The sequence below is a fragment of the Ambystoma mexicanum genome, chromosome 11 (assembly GCF_040938575.1).
Source record: "Ambystoma mexicanum isolate Mex_15411 chromosome 11, UKY_AmexF1_1, whole genome shotgun sequence".
Taxonomy (NCBI): Eukaryota; Metazoa; Chordata; class Amphibia; order Caudata; family Ambystomatidae; genus Ambystoma; species Ambystoma mexicanum.
This window is the reverse complement of record NC_090934.1, coordinates 31,021,684-31,041,703: the sequence shown is the minus strand read 5'-3', so window position 1 is coordinate 31,041,703 and position 20,020 is coordinate 31,021,684. Positions and strand designations below refer to the sequence as shown.

The 20,020-nt window shown below is 53.4% G+C and overlaps 1 protein-coding gene across 1 annotated transcript in view; it reads left to right on the top strand.

The window, feature by feature from the left end:
• Positions 1–5,607: 5,607 nt before the first annotated feature.
• ZBTB8A (zinc finger and BTB domain containing 8A) overlaps positions 5,608–20,020 on the top strand; it is a 243,412-nt gene continuing 228,999 nt past the window's right edge. Inside the window, exon 1 of the mRNA XM_069622467.1 lies at positions 5,608–5,950. Within this exon, the coding sequence (XP_069478568.1) occupies positions 5,623–5,950 (328 nt within the window). The 5' untranslated portion in view covers positions 5,608–5,622. The remainder of the gene's footprint in view (positions 5,951–20,020) is intronic.

Genomic DNA, 20,020 nt, shown 5'->3' with positions numbered 1-20,020 from the left:
GTAAAGTGACCGAAAGCAAAACGTTGAATCCTGGCACTTCAAGCAAAGGTTCCTAACTACCATAGTAAAGTGACCGAAAGCAAAACGCTGAATACTGGCACTTCAAGCCAAGGCTCCTAACTCCCCTAGTAAAGTGACCGAAAGCAAAACGCTGAATACTGGCACTTCAAGCCAAGGCTCCTAACTACCCTAGTAAAGTGACCGAAAGCAAAACGTTGAATACTGGCACTTCAAGCCAAAGTTTCTAACTACCATAGTAAAGTGACCGAAAGCAAACCGTTGAATCCAGGAACTTCAAACCAAAGTTCCTAACTACCATAGTAAAGTGACCGAAAGCAAAACGTTGAATCCAGGAACTTCAAGCCAAAGTTCCTAACTTACATAGTAAAGTTATTAAAAGCAAAACGTTGAATCCAGGACCTTCAAACCAAAGTTCCTAACTACCATAGTAAAGTGACCGAAAGCAAAACGTTGAATCCTAGGACTTCAAACCAAAGTTCCTAACTACCATAGTCAAGTGACTGAAAGAAAAACATTGAATCCAGGAACTTCAAGCCAAAGTTCCTAACTACCATAGTAAAGTGACCGAAAGCAAAACATTGAATCCTGGGACTTCAAACCAAAGTTCCTAATTACCATAGTAAAGTGACCGAAAGCAAAACGTTGAATCCTGGCACTTCAAGCAAAGGTTCCTAACTACCATAGAAAAGTGACCGAAAGCAAAACGTTGAATCCTGGCACTTCAAGCAAAGGTTCCTAACTACCATAGAAAAGTGACCGAAAGAAAAACATTGAATCCAGGAACTTCAAGCCAAAGTTCCTAACTACCATAGTAAAGTGATCGAAAGCAAAACTTTTGAATCCTGGGACTTCAAGCCAAAGTTCCTAAATGCCATAGTAAAATGACTGGGTTTATAGTCATAATGTCGACAACAAAAATGTCGACAGTCAAAAAGTCGAAAAAAAAATGTCGAAAAAAAAAATGTCGACTTTTTTTTTCAATGCATTTTTTTTTCGAAATGGGGGGGTTCCCCCCAGCCCCCCTTTTTTTAATTTTTTTTTTATTTTTCCCTTTTTTTTTACTCCCGAACCCCTAAAATAAATATATAATTAAAAAAAACGAAAGTCGACATTTTTTTTTCGACATTATTTTGTCGACATTTTTGTCTGTCGACATTTATATTTCGACATTATGACTCCCCACCAAATGACTGAAAGCAAAATATTGAATCCAGGAACTTCAAGCCAAAGTTGCTAACTACTGTAGTAAAGTGACTGAAAGCAAAACGTTGAATCCTGGGACTTCAAACCAAAGTTCCTAACTACCACAGTAAAGTGACCGAAAGCAAAACGTTGAATCCTGGAACTTCAAACCAAAGTTCCTAACTACCATAGTAAAGTGACCGCAAGCAAAACGTTGAATCCTGGCACTTCAAGCAAAGGTTCCTAACTACCATAGTAAAGTGACCGAAAGCAAAACATGGAATCCTGGCACTTCAAGCCAAGGTTCCTAACTACCATAGTAAAGTGACCGAAAGCAAAACGTTGAATATTGGCACTTCAAGCCAAAGTTCCTAACTACCATAGTAAAGTGACTGAAAGCAAAACGTTCAATCCTGGCACTTCATGCCAAAGTTCCTAACTACCAAAGTAAAATGACCAAAAGCAAAACATTGAATCCTGGAACTGCAAGCCAAATCTCCCGACTACCAAAGTAAAATGACCAAAAGCAAAACTTTGAATCTTGGCACTTCAAGCCAAACTTCCCAACTACCCTAGTAAAGTGACCGAAAGCAAAACGTTGAATCCTGGAATTTCAAGCCAAAGTTCCTAACTACCATAGAAAAGTGACCGAAAGCAAAATGTTGAATCCTGGTACTTCAATCCAAGCTCCTAACTACCAAAGTAAAGTGACCAAAAGCAAACGATTGAATCCATGAACTTCAAGCCAAAGTTCCTAACTACCATAGTAAAGTGACTGAAAGCAAAATGTTGCATCCTGGCACTTCAAGCCAAAGTTCCTAACTACCATAGTAAAGAGACGTAAAGCAAAATGCTGAATACTGGCACTTCAAGCCAAGGCTCCTAACTACCCTAGTAAAGTGACCGAAAGCAAAAAATTGAATACTGGCACTTCAAGCCAAAGTTCCTAACTACCATAGTAAAGTGACCGAAAGCAAAACGTTCAATCCTGGCATTTCAAGCCAAAGTTCCTAACTACCAAAGTAAAATGACCAATAGCAAAACGTTGAATCTTGGCACTTCAAGCCAAAGTTCCTAACTACCCTAGTAAAGTGACCGAACGTAAAACGTTGAATACTGGCACTTCAAGCCAAAGTTCCTAACTACCATAGTAAAGTGACCTAAAGCAAAACACTGAATACTGGCACTTCAAGCCAAAGTTCCTAACTACCATAGTAAAGTGACCGAAAGCAAAACGTGGAATCCTGGAACTTCAAGCCAAAGTTCCTAACTACCATAGTAAAGTGACCGAAAGCAAAACGTGGTGGAACTTCAAACCAAAGTTCCTAACTACCATAGTAAAGTGACCGAAAGCAAAACGTTGAATCCTGGCACTTCAAGCAAAGGTTCCTAACTACCATAGTAAAGTGACCGAAAGCAAAACGTGGAATCCTGGCACTTCAAGCCAAGGTTCCTAACTACCCTAGTAAAGTGACCGAAAGTAAAACATTGAATCCTGGCACTTCAAGCAAAGGTTCCTAACTACCATAGTAAAGTGACCGAAAGCAAAACGTTGAATATTGGCACTTCAAGCCAAAGTTCCTAACTACCATAGTAAAGTGACTGAAAGCAAAACGTTCAATCCTGGCACTTCAGCCAAAGTTCTTAACTACCAAAGTAAAATGACCAAAAGCAAAACATTGAATCTTGGCACTTCAAGCCAAACTTCCTAACTACCCTAGTAAAGTGACCGAAAGCAAAACGTTGAATCCTGGAATTTCAAGCCAAAGTTCCTAACTACCATAGAAAAGTGACCGAAAGCAAAATGTTGAATCCTGGTACTTCAATCCAAAGCTCCTAACTACCAAAGTAAAGTGACCAAAAGCAAACAATTGAATCCATGAACTTCAAGCCAAAGTTCCTAACTACCACAGTAAAGTGACTGAAAGCAAAATGTTGCATCCTGGCACTTCAAGCCAAAGTTCCTAACTACCATAGTAAAGAGACCTAAAGCAAAATGCTGAATACCGGCACTTCAAGCCAAGGCTCCTAACTACCAAAGTAAAATGACCAAAAGCAAAACATTGAATCTTGACACTTCAAGCCAAAGTTCCTAACTACCATAGTAAAGTGGCCGAAAGCAAAACGTTCAATCCTGACACTTCAAGCCAAAGTTCCTAACTACAAAAGTAAAATGGCCAAAAGCAAAACGTTGAATCTTGGCACTTCAAGCCAAAGTTCCTAACTACCCTAGTAAAGTGACCGAAAGTAAAACGTTGAATACTGGCACTTCAAGCCAAAGTTCCTAACTACCATAGTAAAGTGACCTAAAGCAAAACACTGAATACTGGCACTTCAAGCCAAGGCTCCTAACTACCCTAGTAAAGTGACCGAAAGCAAAACGTTGAATACTGGCACTTCAAGCCAAAGTTCCCGACTACCATAGTAAAGTGACCGAAAGCAAAACGTTCAATCCTGGCATTTCAAGCCAAAGTTCCTAACTACCAAAGTAAAATGACCAAAAGCAAAACGTTGAATCTTGGCACTTCAAGCCAAAGTTCCTAACTACCCTAGTAAAGTGACCGAAAGTAAAACGTTGAATACTGGCACTTCAAGCCAAAGTTCCTAACTACCATAGTAAAGTGACCTAAAGCAAAACACTGAATACTGGCACTTCAAGCCAAAGTTCCTAACTACCATAGTAAAGTGACCGAAAGCAAAACGTGGAATCCTGGAACTTCAAGCCAAAGTTCCTAACTACCATAGTAAAGTGACCGAAAGCAAAACGTGGTGGAACTTCAAACCAAAGTTCCTAACTACCATAGTAAAGTGACCGAAAGCAAAACGTTGAATCCTGGCACTTCAAGCAAAGGTTCCTAACTACCATAGTAAAGTGACCGAAAGCAAAACGTGGAATCCTGGCACTTCAAGCCAAGGTTCCTAACTACCCTAGTAAAGTGACCGAAAGTAAAACATTGAATCCTGGCACTTCAAGCAAAGGTTCCTAACTACCATAGAAAAGTGACCGAAAGCAAAATGTTGAATCCTGGTACTTCAATCCAAAGCTCCTAACTACCAAAGTAAAGTGACCAAAAGCAAACAATTGAATCCATGAACTTCAAGCCAAAGTTCCTAACTACCATAGTAAAGTGACCGAAAGCAAAACGTTGAATCCTGGCACTTCAAGCAAAGGTTCCTAACTACCATAGTAAAGTGACCGAAAGCAAAACGCTGAATACTGGCACTTCAAGCCAAGGCTCCTAACTCCCCTAGTAAAGTGACCGAAAGCAAAACGCTGAATACTGGCACTTCAAGCCAAGGCTCCTAACTACCCTAGTAAAGTGACCGAAAGCAAAACGTTGAATACTGGCACTTCAAGCCAAAGTTCCTAACTACCATTGTAAAGTGACTGAAAGCAAAATGTTCAATCCTGACACTTCAAACCAAAGTTCCTAACTACCATAGTAAAGTGACCGAAAGCAAAACGTTGAATACTGGCACTTCAAGCCAAAGTTCCTAACTACCATAGTAAAGAGACCTAAAGCAAAACGCTGAATACTGGCACTTCAAGCCAAAGTTCCTAACTACCATAGTAAAGGGACCGAAAGCAAAAGGTTCAATCCTGGCACTTAGAGCGGTCATATTTTGAGTTGGTTTTTCTTTTTGGAGTTCTGGTTTGTTGCACGGTAAACCCTGTTATTACTGTCTGCTCTCCATAGGGTTGTCACAGCGACTCAAATCGGTGTTATGGAGCTCTGGAGATTTAAGGGTGGGCCAATGTGAGGATCACCACACCCCCCACCACGTGCACCAAAGGGTTTCTGTGGATCACTGGCCAACCCGAACTAGTGCAGTGTGGGTGACGATCACTGTGTACCCAGCAATTTTCGGTAGGTTGACCCCAAATGGATGATGTACAAAGGGGTTGCATGTCAAAAATGCATTTTTTTCTTTTTCACAACTTCGTGAAAAACGAACACATTTTGACAATCTTGCCTTTTTTTCGATCTTATATGTGTATGGTCCATATGGAAAGTTGTCAGAATAAGGGCGGCAAATTGTTATGTTTTTTTAAAAAAAAAAACCTGATGACAGCATTCAAGCCCTGCCCCAGTCCTGCATGGCAACTGCAGCTGGGGGAACTACCGTGCACCCCCATATAGCCTTTGCGAGCATAGATTTTATTTGGTTTTACTACTGTTTAGGTAGTTAAAGCTCGTCACTTGGCCAATCTCGGTCTGGATTAAGGGCTCGGGCAGCCCGGCCTGGCATATACAGATCCTGTGTGCCAGTTTAGCCACTGCCCCTGTGGCTCGGGGGTACCTGTGCAGGATGCACTGGTCAGGAGGGGCACTCCTCCTCGGGGTGACCCCACCCCACACCGGACAGGGCACGGCCTGCAGGCCCTCTGCGCCCTGGGGTCAGCCCCCCTTGCTGAGCATGCACCATCACCAGGGTGCCCGGTGCAGCTGGCGGGTGTTCTCGCGCCTCCCCACCCCCCGCAGCGCGGGTCACCCCTCCCCGCCACCAATCTGCGTGCACAGGGGCACCCTCGCCCCCGCCCCCGCCCCGCAGCGGGTGTTCCGGGTGACACCGCCCTGGCCCCGCCCCCTGCGCCTCGCACCAATCGCCGCCCGCGGAGGCTGTGCCCGGATATGGCGCGTGGCCCTCCGAGGGACTCTGCGGCCCTCGGGCGTCTCCCCCGCCCGGCATCCTGAGCCTCTCCCGGCGGCGGCAGGGCGGTGGCAGCGGGCGGGCGTGCGTGCGGGTGAGTGAGTGCGTGAGTGGCGGGGGGCAGCCGGGGGGGTTTTGGGGGGCCGCTGCCCCGGTGCACGGCTGCAGAGAGGGCTGCAGCGGGTGGCCATGGGGTGGGAGGCAGATGCAGGGCTCGCACCGCAGGGAATAGGGTGGCGGGGGTCCAGAGGGGGCTCTGGCGCTCAGCGGGTGGGATGGGGGCGCGGGCGGGGCCGCCCTTTGTTTCCGACTCTCGGGTGGTCCAGCCGGGCGTCTCTCCTGTGCGTGCAGAGTGACAGCGTGCTCAGCCAATCGGAAGGCGCAGAATGCAGGCCCCGCCCCTGCAGATAACAGCTTCAGGATCCAGTGCACCCAGGAGCTGCAGACCCCCCACACCTCCCTCCCTCCCTGCGGGTGGGGGGAGCACACCTCCACTGCAAACAGCTGCCACCGTCCCTTGCAGCCAGCCTCAATTGATGTTAAATGAATGTGGGTCAATAGCCCCCTCAAGAAAGGCACCTCAGCAATAGCCCGCCCCTCCTGTAAATTATCAGCAGAACCCCCGTTACGTAAGAAGCATTAGAGCCCCCCCAACCTTAATAGCTTCAACACCCATTCCATGCAGCCATCCGCTAAGCCCAGTGCACCTACCCAGACCTGCAGCCATCACCAGACCCCAGTGCACCTACCCAGATCTGCAGCCATCACCAGACCCCAGTGCACCTACCCAGACCTGCAGCCATCACCAGACCCCAGTGCACCTACCCAGACCTGCAGCCATCACCAGACCCCAGTGCACCTACCCAGACCTGCAGCCATCACCAGACCCCAGTGCACCTACCCAGATCTGCAGCCATCACCAGACCCCAGTGCACCTACCCAGACCTGCAGCCATCACCAGACCCCAGTGCACCTACCCAGAACTGCAGCCATCACCAAAACCATTGCATCTACCCAGACCTGCAGCCATCACCAGACCCCAGTGCACCTACCCAGACCTGCAGCCATCACCAGACCCCAGTGCACCTACCCAGACCTGCAGCCATCACCAGACCCCAGTGCACCTACCCAGACCTGCAGCCATCACCAGACCCCAGTGCACCTACCCAGACCTGCAGCCATCACCAAAACCATTGCATCTACCCAGACCTGCAGCCATCACCAAAACCATTGCATCTACCCAGACCTGCAGCCATCACCAGACCCCAGTGCACCTACCCAGACCTGCAGCCATCACCAGACCCCAGTGCACCTACCCAGACCTGCAGCCATCACCAGACCCCAGTGCACCTACCCAGACCTGCAGCCATCACCAGACCCCAGTGCACCTACCCAGACCTGCAGCCATCACCAAAACCATTGCATCTACCCAGACCTGCAGCCATCACCAAAACCATTGCATCTACCCAGACCTGCAGCCATCACCAGACCCCAGTGCACCTACCCAGACCTGCAGCCATCACCAGACCCCAGTGCACCTACCCAGACCTGCAGCCATCACCAGACCCCAGTGCACCTACCCAGACCTGCAGCCATCACCAGACCCCAGTGCACCTACCCAGACCTGCAGCCATCACCAAAACCATTGCATCTACCCAGACCTGCAGCCATCACCAAAACCATTGCATCTACCCAGACCTGCAGCCATCACCAGACCCCAGTGCACCTACCCAGACCTGCAGCCATCACCAGACCCCAGTGCACCTACCCAGACCTGCAGCCATCACCAGACCCCAGTGCACCTACCCAGACCTGCAGCCATCACCAGACCCCAGTGCACCTACCCAGACCTGCAGCCATCACCAAAACCATTGCATCTACCCAGACCTGCAGCCATCACCAAAACCATTGCATCTACCCAGACCTGCAGCCATCACCAGACCCCAGTGCACCTACCCAGACCTGCAGCCATCACCAGACCCCAGTGCACCTACCCAGATCTGCAGCCATCACCAGACCCCAGTGCACCTACCCAGACCTGCAGCCATCACCAGACCCCAGTGCACCTACCCAGACCTGCAGCCATCACCAAAACCATTGCATCTACCCAGACCTGCAGCCATCACCAGACCCCAGTGCACCTACCCAGACCTGCAGCCATCACCAGACCCCAGTGCACCTACCCAGACCTGTAGCCATCACCAGACCCCAGTGCACCTACCCAGACCTGCAGCCATCACCAGACCCCAGTGCACCTACCCAGACCTGCAGCCATCACCAAAACCATTGCATCTACCCAGACCTGCAGCCATCACCAAAACCATTGCATCTACCCAGACCTGCAGCCATCACCAGACCCCAGTGCACCTACCCAGACCTGCAGCCATCACCAGACCCCAGTGCACCCACCCAGACCTGCAGCCATCACCAAACCCCTTTGCACCTAACCAGACCTGGAGCCATCGCCAAACCCCATTGCACCTACCCAGACCTGCAGCCATCACCAGACCCCAGTGCACCTACCCAGACCTGCAGCCATCACCAGACCCCAGTGCACCTACCCAGACCTGCAGCCATCACCAGACCCCAGTGCACCTACCCAGACCTGCAGCCATCACCAAACCCCAGTGCACCTACCCAGACCTGCATCCATCAGCAAAACCATTGCCTCTACCCAGACCTGCAGCCATCACCAGACCCCAGTGCACCTACCCAGACCTGCAGCCATCACCAAAACCATTGCATCTACCCAGACCTGCAGCCATCACCAGACCCCAGTGCACCTACCCAGACCTGCAGCCATCACCAGACCCCAGTGCACCTACCCAGACCTGCAGCCATCACCAGACCCCAGTGCACCTACCCAGACCTGCAGCCATCACCAAAACCATTGCATCTACCCAGACCTGCAGCCATCACCAGACCCCAGTGCACCTACCCAGACCTGCAGCCATTACCAGACCCCAGTGCACCTACCCAGACCTGCAGCCATCACCAGACCCCAGTGCACCTACCCAGACCTGCAGCCATCACCAGACCCCAGTGCACCTACCCAGACCTGCAGCCATCACCAAAACCATTGCATCTACCCAGACCTGCAGCCATCACCAAAACCATTGCATCTACCCAGACCTGCAGCCATCACCAGACCCCAGTGCACCTACCCAGACCTGCAGCCATCACCAGACCCCAGTGCACCTACCCAGACCTGCAGCCATCACCAGACCCCAGTGCACCTACCCAGACCTGCAGCCATCACCAGACCCCAGTGCACCTACCCAGACCTGCAGCCATCACCAAAACCATTGCATCTACCCAGACCTGCAGCCATCACCAAAACCATTGCATCTACCCAGACCTGCAGCCATCACCAGACCCCAGTGCACCTACCCAGACCTGCAGCCATCACCAGACCCCAGTGCACCTACCCAGACCTGCAGCCATCACCAGACCCCAGTGCACCTACCCAGACCTGCAGCCATCACCAGACCCCAGTGCACCTACCCAGACCTGCAGCCATCACCAAAACCATTGCATCTACCCAGACCTGCAGCCATCACCAAAACCATTGCATCTACCCAGACCTGCAGCCATCACCAGACCCCAGTGCACCTACCCAGACCTGCAGCCATCACCAGACCCCAGTGCACCTACCCAGATCTGCAGCCATCACCAGACCCCAGTGCACCTACCCAGACCTGCAGCCATCACCAGACCCCAGTGCACCTACCCAGACCTGCAGCCATCACCATAACCATTGCATCTACCCAGACCTGCAGCCATCACCAGACCCCAGTGCACCTACCCAGACCTGCAGCCATCACCAGACCCCAGTGCACCTACCCAGACCTGTAGCCATCACCAGACCCCAGTGCACCTACCCAGACCTGCAGCCATCACCAGACCCCAGTGCACCTACCCAGACCTGCAGCCATCACCAAAACCATTGCATCTACCCAGACCTGCAGCCATCACCAAAACCATTGCATCTACCCAGACCTGCAGCCATCACCAGACCCCAGTGCACCTACCCAGACCTGCAGCCATCACCAGACCCCAGTGCACCCACCCAGACCTGCAGCCATCACCAGACCCCAGTGCACCTACCCAGACCTGCAGCCATCACCAGACCCCAGTGCACCTACCCAGACCTGCAGCCATCACCAAAACCATTGCATCTACCCAGACCTGCAGCCATCACCAAAACCATTGCATCTACCCAGACCTGCAGCCATCACCAGACCCCAGTGCACCTACCCAGACCTGCAGCCATCACCAGACCCCAGTGCACCTACCCAGACCTGCAGCCATCACCAGACCCCAGTGCACCTACCCAGACCTGCAGCCATCACCAGACCCCAGTGCACCTACCCAGACCTGCAGCCATCACCAAAACCATTGCATCTACCCAGACCTGCAGCCATCACCAGACCCCAGTGCACCTACCCAGACCTGCAGCCATTACCAGACCCCAGTGCACCTACCCAGACCTGCAGCCATCACCAAAACCATTGCATCTACCCTGACCTGCAGCCATCACCAAAACCATTGCATCTACCCAGACCTGCAGCCACCACCAGACCCCAGTGCACCTATCCAGACCTGCAGCCACCACCAGACCCCAGTGCACCTACCCAGACCTGCAGCCATCACCAGACCCCAGTGCACCTACCCAGACCTGCAGCCATCACCAAAACCATTGCATCTACCCAGACCTGCAACCATCACCAAAACCATTGCATCTACCCAGACCTGCAGCCACCACCAGACCCCAGTGCACCTACCCAGACCTGCAGCCATCACCAGACCCCAGTGCACCTACCCAGACCTGCAGCCATCACCATATCCCAGTGCACCTACCCAGACCGGCAGCCATCACCAAAACCGTTGCATCTACCCAGACCTGCAGCCATCACCAGACCCCAGTGCACCTACCCAGACCTGCAGCCATTATCAAAACCATTGCATCTACCCAGACCTGCAGCCATCACCAGACCCCAGTGCACCTACCCAGACCTGCAGCCATCACCAGACCCCAGTGCACCTACCCAGACCTGCAGCCATCACCAGACCCCAGTGCACCTACCCAGACCTGCAGCCATCACCAGACCCCAGTGCACCTACCCAGATCTGCAGCCATCACCAGACCCCAGTGCACCTACCCAGACCTGCAGCCATCACCAGACCCCAGTGCACCTACCCAGACCTGCAGCCATCACCAAAACCATTGCATCTACCCAGACCTGCAGCCATCACCAGACCCCAGTGCACCTACCCAGACCTGCAGCCATCACCAGACCCCAGTGCACCTACCCAGACCTGCAGCCATCACCAGACCCCAGTGCACCTACCCAGACCTGCAGCCATCACCAGACCCCAGTGCACCTACCCAGACCTGCAGCCATCACCAAAACCATTGCATCTACCCAGACCTGCAGCAATCACCAGACCTTAGTGCACCTACCCAGACCTGCAGCCATCACCAGACCCCAGTGCACCTACCCAGACCTGCAGCCATCACCAGACCCCAGTGCACCTACCCAGACCTGCAGCCATCACCAAAACCATTGCATCTACCCAGACCTGCAGCCATCACCAAAACCATTGCATCCACCCAGACCTGCAGCTACCACCAGACCCCAGTGCACCTACCCAGACCTGCAGCCATCACCAGACCCCAGTGCACCTACCCAGACCTGCAGCCATCACCAAAACCATTGCATCTACTCAGACCTGCAGCCATCACCATACCCCAGTGCACCTACCGAGACCTGCAGCCATCACCAAAACCATTGCATCTACTCAGACCTGCAGCCATCACCATACCCCAGTGCACCTACCGAGACCTGCAGCCATCACCAAAACCATTGCATCTACCCAGACCTGCAGCCATCACCAGACCCCAGTGCATCTACCCAGACCTGCAGCCATCACCAAAACCATGGCATCTACCCAGACCTGCAGCCATCACCAGACCCCAGTGCACCTACCCAGACCTGCAGCCATCACCAGACCCCAGTGCACCTACCCAGACCTGCAGCCATCACCAAAACCATTGCATCTACCCAGACCTGCAGCCATCACCAGACCCCAGTGCACCTACCCAGACCTGCAGCCATCACCAGACCCCAGTGCACCTACCCAGACCTGCAGCCATCAACAGACCCCAGTGCACCTACCCAGACCTGCAGCCATCACCAAAACCATTGCATCTACCCAGACCTGCAGCCATCACCAAAACCATTGCATCTACCGAGACCTGCAGCCAGACCCCAGTGCACCTACCCAGACCTGCAGCCATCACCAAAACCATTGCATCTACCCAGACCTGCAGCCATCACCAGACCCCAGTGCACTTACCCAGACCTGCAGCCATCACCAAAACCATTGCATCTACCCAGACCTGCAGCCATCGCCAAACCCCTTTGCACCTACCCAGACCTGCAGCCATCGCCAAACCCCATTGCACCTACCCAGACCTGCAGCCATCACCAAAACCATTGCATCTACCCATACCTGCAGCCATCGCCAAACCCCTTTGCACCTACCCAGACCTGCAGCCATTGCCAAACCCCATTGCACCTACCCAGACCTGCAGCCATCACCAAAACCATTGCATCTACCCAGACCTGCAGCCATCACCAGACCCCAGTGCACCTACCCAGACATGCAGCCATCCCCAAACCATTGCACCTACCCAGACGTGCATCCATCAGCAAAACCATTGTCTCTACCCAGACCTGCAGCCGTCACCAAAACCATTGCATCTACCCAGACCTGCAGCCATCACCAAAACCATTGCATCTACCCAGAGCTGCAGCCATCACCAGACCCAGTGCACCTACCCAGACCTGGAGCCATCACCAAAACCATTGCATCTACCCAGACCTGCAGCCATCGCCAAACCCCTTTGCACCTAACCAGACCTGGAGCCATCGCCAAACCCCATTGCACCTACCCAGACCTGCAGCCATCACCAGACCCCAGTGCACCTACCCAGACCTGCAGCCATCACCAGACCCCAGTGCACCTACCCAGACCTGCAGCCATCACCAGACCCCAGTGCACCTACCCAGACCTGCAGCCATCACCAAACCCCAGTGCACCTACCCAGACCTGCATCCATCAGCAAAACCATTGCCTCTACCCAGACCTGCAGCCATCACCAGACCCCAGTGCACCTACCCAGACCTGCAGCCATCACCAGACCCCAGTGCACCTACCCAGACCTGCAGCCATCACCAAAACCATTGCATCTACCCAGACCTGCAGCCATCACCAGACCCCAGTGCACCTACCCAGACCTGCAGCCATCACCAGACCCCAGTGCACCTACCCAGACCTGCAGCCATCACCAAAACCATTGCATCTACCCAGACCTGCAGCCATCACCAAACCATTGCACCTACCCAGACCTGCATCCATCAGCAAAACCATTGCCTCTACCCAGACCTGCATCCATCAGCAAAACCATTGCATCTACCCAGACCTGCAGCCATCACCAAAACCATTGCATCTACCCAGACCTGCAGCCATCACCAAACCCCTTTGCACCTACCCAGACCGGCAGCCATCACCAAATCATTGCATCTACCCAGACCTGCAGCCGTCACCAAACCCCAGTGCACCTGGAAGCAACTCAAGACCTTCTTCTTTTTCGCTTCTGCGTTCTCTCTTCGTCTCCCCTTCTGAGGCACCTGACTGCTCTGCGCACTGGTCACCTGGTCAACCTCTGAACTCGGGCCCAGGCTCCTACATGTCCATTTGTCCTTGCACTGCCTTCGGGCTTCCCAGCACTTAAGGGTCTGTATCTGCAACCCTACAGTCACTTCTCACTGCACTTATGAGCCACCTGCTGGTTGCACTTGTGAGTTAACTGCACTTCCCCCTTCCCCTCCCCCTTCCCAGAATTTGCGTGATCTAAATCACACAAGGCCTAGTAAGGTCGTTATTTTGTCCTCCCTTGTTTCCCCCTCCTTGCCTTGTCGTGCCTAGAAACACTTGTGTACAGGCGCGTTATAAATGCCACATCATATCATATCATTGATGAGAAGTGCAGAGGAGGGGGGTGGAAAGGGGAGCAGAGGAGTGGACAAGTGCTGGAGGGGGGCTCAAGAGGCAAGTGCTAAGGGGAGCCAGGAGGAGCACCTCAGGCTAAGTGCTAGTACAGGCAGCTCTCAAGGGTGGTATGTGGAGCAACCAGGCATGGGCCCGTAAGGCAACACAGTGGGTGGGGGAGGGTGCTGGGAATGACGGGGAGGAAGGGCATGAGAGACTATGAGGATCAGGCCACCAGTCACAGCAGCAGTGGGGTGATTAGCAAGGAAGGGAAAGAGGTAGAGAAGAGTAGAATTCCGGCTCAAATCTGAGAGGGGCAGGGAGGCTGTTTAAAAGGGAAGCACCAGCCGCAGAGAGAGATCTGCTCCCCACTCTCTGCTTAGAGAAGCATTTAACAGTCAAAGAGTTGTAGTTGGAGGAGCGTAGGGCTCACGCGTGGGAGTATTTAGGGAGGGAAAGTTGGAGATAGCATGGTCCCAGTCCCCGGAATGCCTTGTGGATGATGCAGAGGGTCTTGAATTTGATCCTTGCAGACACCGGGAGCCAGTGGAGAGATTTTAAGGCTGGAGAGATATGGTCCCTGGGCTTGAGGCCAAGGATTAGTCTTGCAGCCTTATTCCGGATTAGCTGGAGGGGCGAAGAGAGGAGAGAGGGAATTTGAGAAAGAGGCTGTTGAAATAGTCCAGCCTGGAAAGGATCAGAGCTCTGGAGACATTGAGTTTCTGGGGGAGGGTGAGAAAAGGAAGAATACCTCTGAGGAGGTGGAGCTGGAAGTGGGACTTTTTGGTAAGGTCCATGATGTGGGGGAGAGGGGGGTGGAGAGGGAGGAGTCGAAGATGGCCCCAAGGTTTTATGCCTCACAGATGGTAGAGGGCCCAGAGAGGGAGGCCAAAGGGTAGGAGGAAAAGTGGGCACAGGTGTCCCAATGAGGAGGATCTCCATCTTACTGGCATTGAGACAGAGATTGTTCGTGAAACACCATGCCTGAGTGGCAGACCGACCGTCAGGGATGAGAGGGGGAGAAGAGGAGGAAGTTTGAAGGAAAGCTGTGTGTCATCGGCATAATGCTGGAAAGGAGGATGGTAGGAGGAGATCAGATGAGCAAGATGGGGAGAGATTGAATAGCCAGGGCGATAGGATAGCACCCTGGGGGACAACACAGGTAGAGAACATGGTTGAGGGGGAGAAAGGGCCCAATTGCAGCTGGGAAGGGCGGTTAGTGAGGAAAGAGGTCAGCCAGTCCAGTGCCCGGTCAGTGATGCTGAGGGTGTCACAGAGTCTTTTTATGAGGATGGAATGGTTGACCGTGTCAAAGGCAGAGGAGAGATGGAGCCGAATGAGAACAGCAGGAGAGTTGGAGTCGAGATTTGCGAGCAAGTTTTCACAGGTGTTCAGGAGAGCAGTTTCCGTGCCTCTGGATGCCCGGAATCCAGATTGGTGGTCATGAAGGCAGCCAACAAGATCAGTGTGGAGGGTCAGTTGAGGGAAGACCAACCTTTCCAAGAGTTTACCCAGGAAGGGGGTGATAGAGATAGGGCGATAGTTAGCCGGGCAGGAGGGATCAGCAGATGGCTTTTTTGAGATAGGGTGCACAAGGGAGTGCTTGAGGGAAAGAGCCAGTGGCGAAGGAGTGGTTACAGAGTTCTACAAGGGCCGTGGCGAGAGAGGAGCTGTTGTGCCTAATGGTTCTGGAGGAGCAGGGGAGCACTTGTTTGGATCAGGCCTTCACAGAGCGGCCCACTTTAGAGACCTTGTCCGGTGTCATGGGCGAAGGGAGTAGAGAGAGGGGGTGCAAGGAAGGAGACCAATGGAGGCAGGTGAGAGGGCGAGGAGATGGAGGAGAGTGAGGACAGGATGTCGTGAGTTTTGGATGTGAAGTGGAAGGCTAAGCCAGTGCAGAGGGCCTGGAAGGAAGGAGAGAGTTGGAGACTGCAAGTGGATTGGCAAGTTCCTTGCAGATTTTGAAAAGTTCGACCATGTTAGAGACTGCAGTGATGCAGGCTTGGATGTGGGCCCACCTTTTTGGAGCAGATAGAGGCGATATTACCTTTGAAGCAGTTGGCAGCCCAGTTTCAGAGGATGAGGCCAAGGTCTGCCACTTTCGTTCAGCAACTCTGCACTTGGGTTTCTGAGATGCAAGATCTGAGTCGTACCAGCTGTTGTTCTTGGTGGCAGGTTTTAGACGGATCCTCTTGGCAGGGGAAAGGATGGCAAAAATGTTGGAAATGGCAAGATGCAAATTAGCAAGGGCAGAGTCAGAGGAAGAGTCCAGAGCGGGGGAGCGCGGAGGTGGAGACACAATCAGCAGCTGACACTCGCTTCATCGGTCGAATGATGGTGAAGGAGGATGGCGGTGCAAGGGGTTATTCGGTAGAGGGCCAAAGGGCCCCATATAGGAGGAAATGAGAGAGTGGTCAGACCAAGAGAGGGGGGTGGTGACCGGATTAGAGATGGAGATGTCACCAGAGATGAGGGTATCAACAGTGTGGCCAGCAGAGTGAGTCAGGCCTACAGCACCTACCTAGACCCGCAACCATCAACAAACCCCAATGCACCTACCCAGACCTGCAGCCATCAGCAAACCCCAGTGAACCTACCCAGACCTGCAGCCATCACCAAAACCATTGCATCTACCCAGACCTGCAGCCATCACCAGACCCCAGTGCACCTACCCAGACCTGCAGCCGTCACCAAAACCATTGCATCTACCCAGACCTGCAGCCATCACCAAACCCCAGTGCACCTACTCAGACCTGCAGCCATCATCAAACACCTGTGCACCTACCCAGACCTGCAGCCATCATCAAACACCTGGGCACCTACCCAGACCTGCAGCCATCAGCAAACCCCAGTGCACCTACCCAGACCTGCAGCCGTCACCGAAACCATTGCATCTACCCAGACCTGCAGCTATCAGCAAAACCAATGCATCTACCCAGACCTGCAGCCATCACCAAAACCATTGCATCTACCCAGACCTGCAGCCATCACCAAAACCATTGCATCTACCCAGACCTGCAGCTATCAGCAAAACCAATGCATCTAACCAGACTTGCAGCCATCACCAAAACCATTGCATCTACCCAGACCTGCAGCCATCACCAAAACCATTGCATCTACCCAGACCTGCAGCCATCACCAAAACCATTGCATCTACCCAGACCTGCAGCCATCACCAAAACCATTGCATCTACCCAGACCTGCAGCTATCACCAAAACCATTGCATCTACCCAGACCTGCAACTATCACCAAAACCATTGCATCTACCCAGACCTGCAGCCATCAGCAAAACCAATGCATCTACCCAGACCTGCAGCTATCAGCAAAACCATTGCATCTACCCAGACCTGCAGCTATCAGCAAACCCCAGTGAACCTACCCATACCTGCAGCCATCAACAGACCCCAGTGCACCTACCCAGACCTGCAGCCATCACCAAACCCCAGTGCACCTACCCAGACCTGCAGCCATCGGCAAACCCCAGTGCACCTACCCAGACCTGCAGCCATCACCAAAACCATTGCATCTACCCAGACCTGCAGCCATCACCAGACCCCAGTGCACCTACCCAGACCTGCAGCCATCACCAGAGCCCAGTGCACCTACCCAGACCTGCAGCCATCACCAAAACCATTGCATCTACCCAGACCTGCAGCCATCACCAAAACCATTGCATCTACCCAGACCTGCAGCCATCACCAGACCCCAGTGCACCTACCCAGACCTGCAGCCATCACCAGACCCCAGTGCACCTACCCAGACCTGCAGCCATCACCAGACCCCAGTGCACCTACCCAGACCTGCAGCCATCACCAGACCCCAGTGCACCTACCCAGACCTGCAGCCATCACCAAAACCATTGCATCTACCCAGACCTGCAGCCATCACCAAAACCATTCCATCTACCCAGACCTGCAGCCATCACCAGACCCCAGTGCACCTACCCAGACCTGCAGCCATCACCAGACCCCAGTGCACCTACCCAGACCTGCAGCCATCACCAGACCCCAGTGCACATACCCAGACCTGCAGCCATCACCAGACCCCAGTGCACCTACCCAGACCTGCAGCCATCACCAAAACCATTGCATCTACCCAGACCTGCAGCCATCACCAGACCCCAGTGCACCTACCCAGACCTGCAGCCATCACCAGACCCCAGTGCACCTACCCAGACCTGCAGCCATCACCAGACCCCAGTGCACCTACCCAGACCTGCAGCCATCACCAGACCCCAGTGCACCTACCCAGACCTGCAGCCATCACCAGACCCCAGTGCACCTACCCAGACCTGCAGCCATCACCAGACCCCAGTGCACCTACCCAGACCTGCAGCCAGCCCAAACCCCAGTGCACCTACCCAGACCTGCAGCCATCACCAGACCCCAGTGCACCTACCCAGACCTGCAGCCATCACCAGACCCCAGTGCACCTACCCAGACCTGCAGCCATCACCAAAACCATTGCATCTACCCAGACCTGCAGCCATCACCAGACCCCAGTGCACCTACCCAGACCTGCAGCCATCACCAGACCCCAGTGCACCTACCCAGACCTGCAGCCATCACCAAAACCATTGCATCTACCCTGACCTGCAGCCATCACCAAAACCATTGCATCTACCCAGACCTGCAGCCACCACCAGACCCCAGTGCACCTATCCAGACCTGCAGCCACCACCAGACCCCAGTGCACCTACCCAGACCTGCAGCCATCACCAGACCCCAGTGCACCTACCCAGACCTGCAGCCATCACCAAAACCATTGCATCTACCCAGACCTGCAACCATCACCAAAACCATTGCATCTACCCAGACCTGCAGCCACCACCAGACCCCAGTGCACCTACCCAGACCTGCAGCCATCACCATATCCCAGTGCACCTACCCAGACCGGCAGCCATCACCAAAACCATTGCATCTACCCAGACCTGCAGCCACCACCAGACCCCAGTGCACCTACCCAGACCTGCAGCCATCACCAAAACCATTGTATCTACCCAGACCTGCAGCCATCACCAGACCCCAGTGCACCTACCCAGACCTGCAGCCATTATCAAAACCATTGCATCTACCCAGACCTGCAGCCATCACCAGACCCCAGTGCACCTACCCAGACCTGCAGCCATCACCAGACCCCAGTGCACCTACCCAGACCTGCAGCCATCACCAAAACCATTGCATCTACCCAGACCTGCAGCCATCACCAAAACCATTGCATCTACCCAGACCTGCAGCCATCACCAGACCCCAGTGCACCTACCGAGACCTGCAGCCATCACCAAAACCATTGCATCTACCCAGACCTCCAGCCATCACCAAAACCATTGCACCTACCCAGACCTGCAGCCATCACCAAAACCATTCCATCTACCCAGACCTGCAGCCATCTCCAGACCCCAGTGCACCTACCCAGACCTGCAGCCATCACCAAAACCATTGCATCTACCAAGACCTGCAGCCATCACCAGACCCCAGTGCACCTACCCAGACCTGCAGCAATCACCAGACCTTAGTGCACCTACCCAGACCTGCAGCCATCACCAGACCCCAGTGCACCTACCCAGACCTGCAGCCATCACCAAAACCATTGCATCCACCCAGACCTGCAGCTACCACCAGACCCCAGTGCACCTACCCAGACTTGCAGCCATCACCAGACCCCAGTGCACCTACCCAGACCTGCAGCCATCACCAAAACCATTGCATCTACTCAGACCTGCAGCCATCACCATACCCCAGTGCACCTACCGAGACCTGCAGCCATCACCAAAACCATTGCATCTACTCAGACCTGCAGCCATCACCATACCCCAGTGCACCTACCGAGACCTGCAGCCATCACCAAAACCATTGCATCTACCCAGACCTGCAGCCATCACCAGACCCCAGTGCATCTACCCAGACCTGCAGCCATCACCAAAACCATGGCATCTACCCAGACCTGCAGCCATCACCAGACCCCAGTGCACCTACCCAGACCTGCAGCCATCACCAGACCGCAGTGCACCTACCCAGACCTGCAGCCATCACCAAAACCATTGCATCTACCCAGACCTGCAGCCATCACCAGACCCCAGTGCACCTACCCAGACCTGCAGCCATC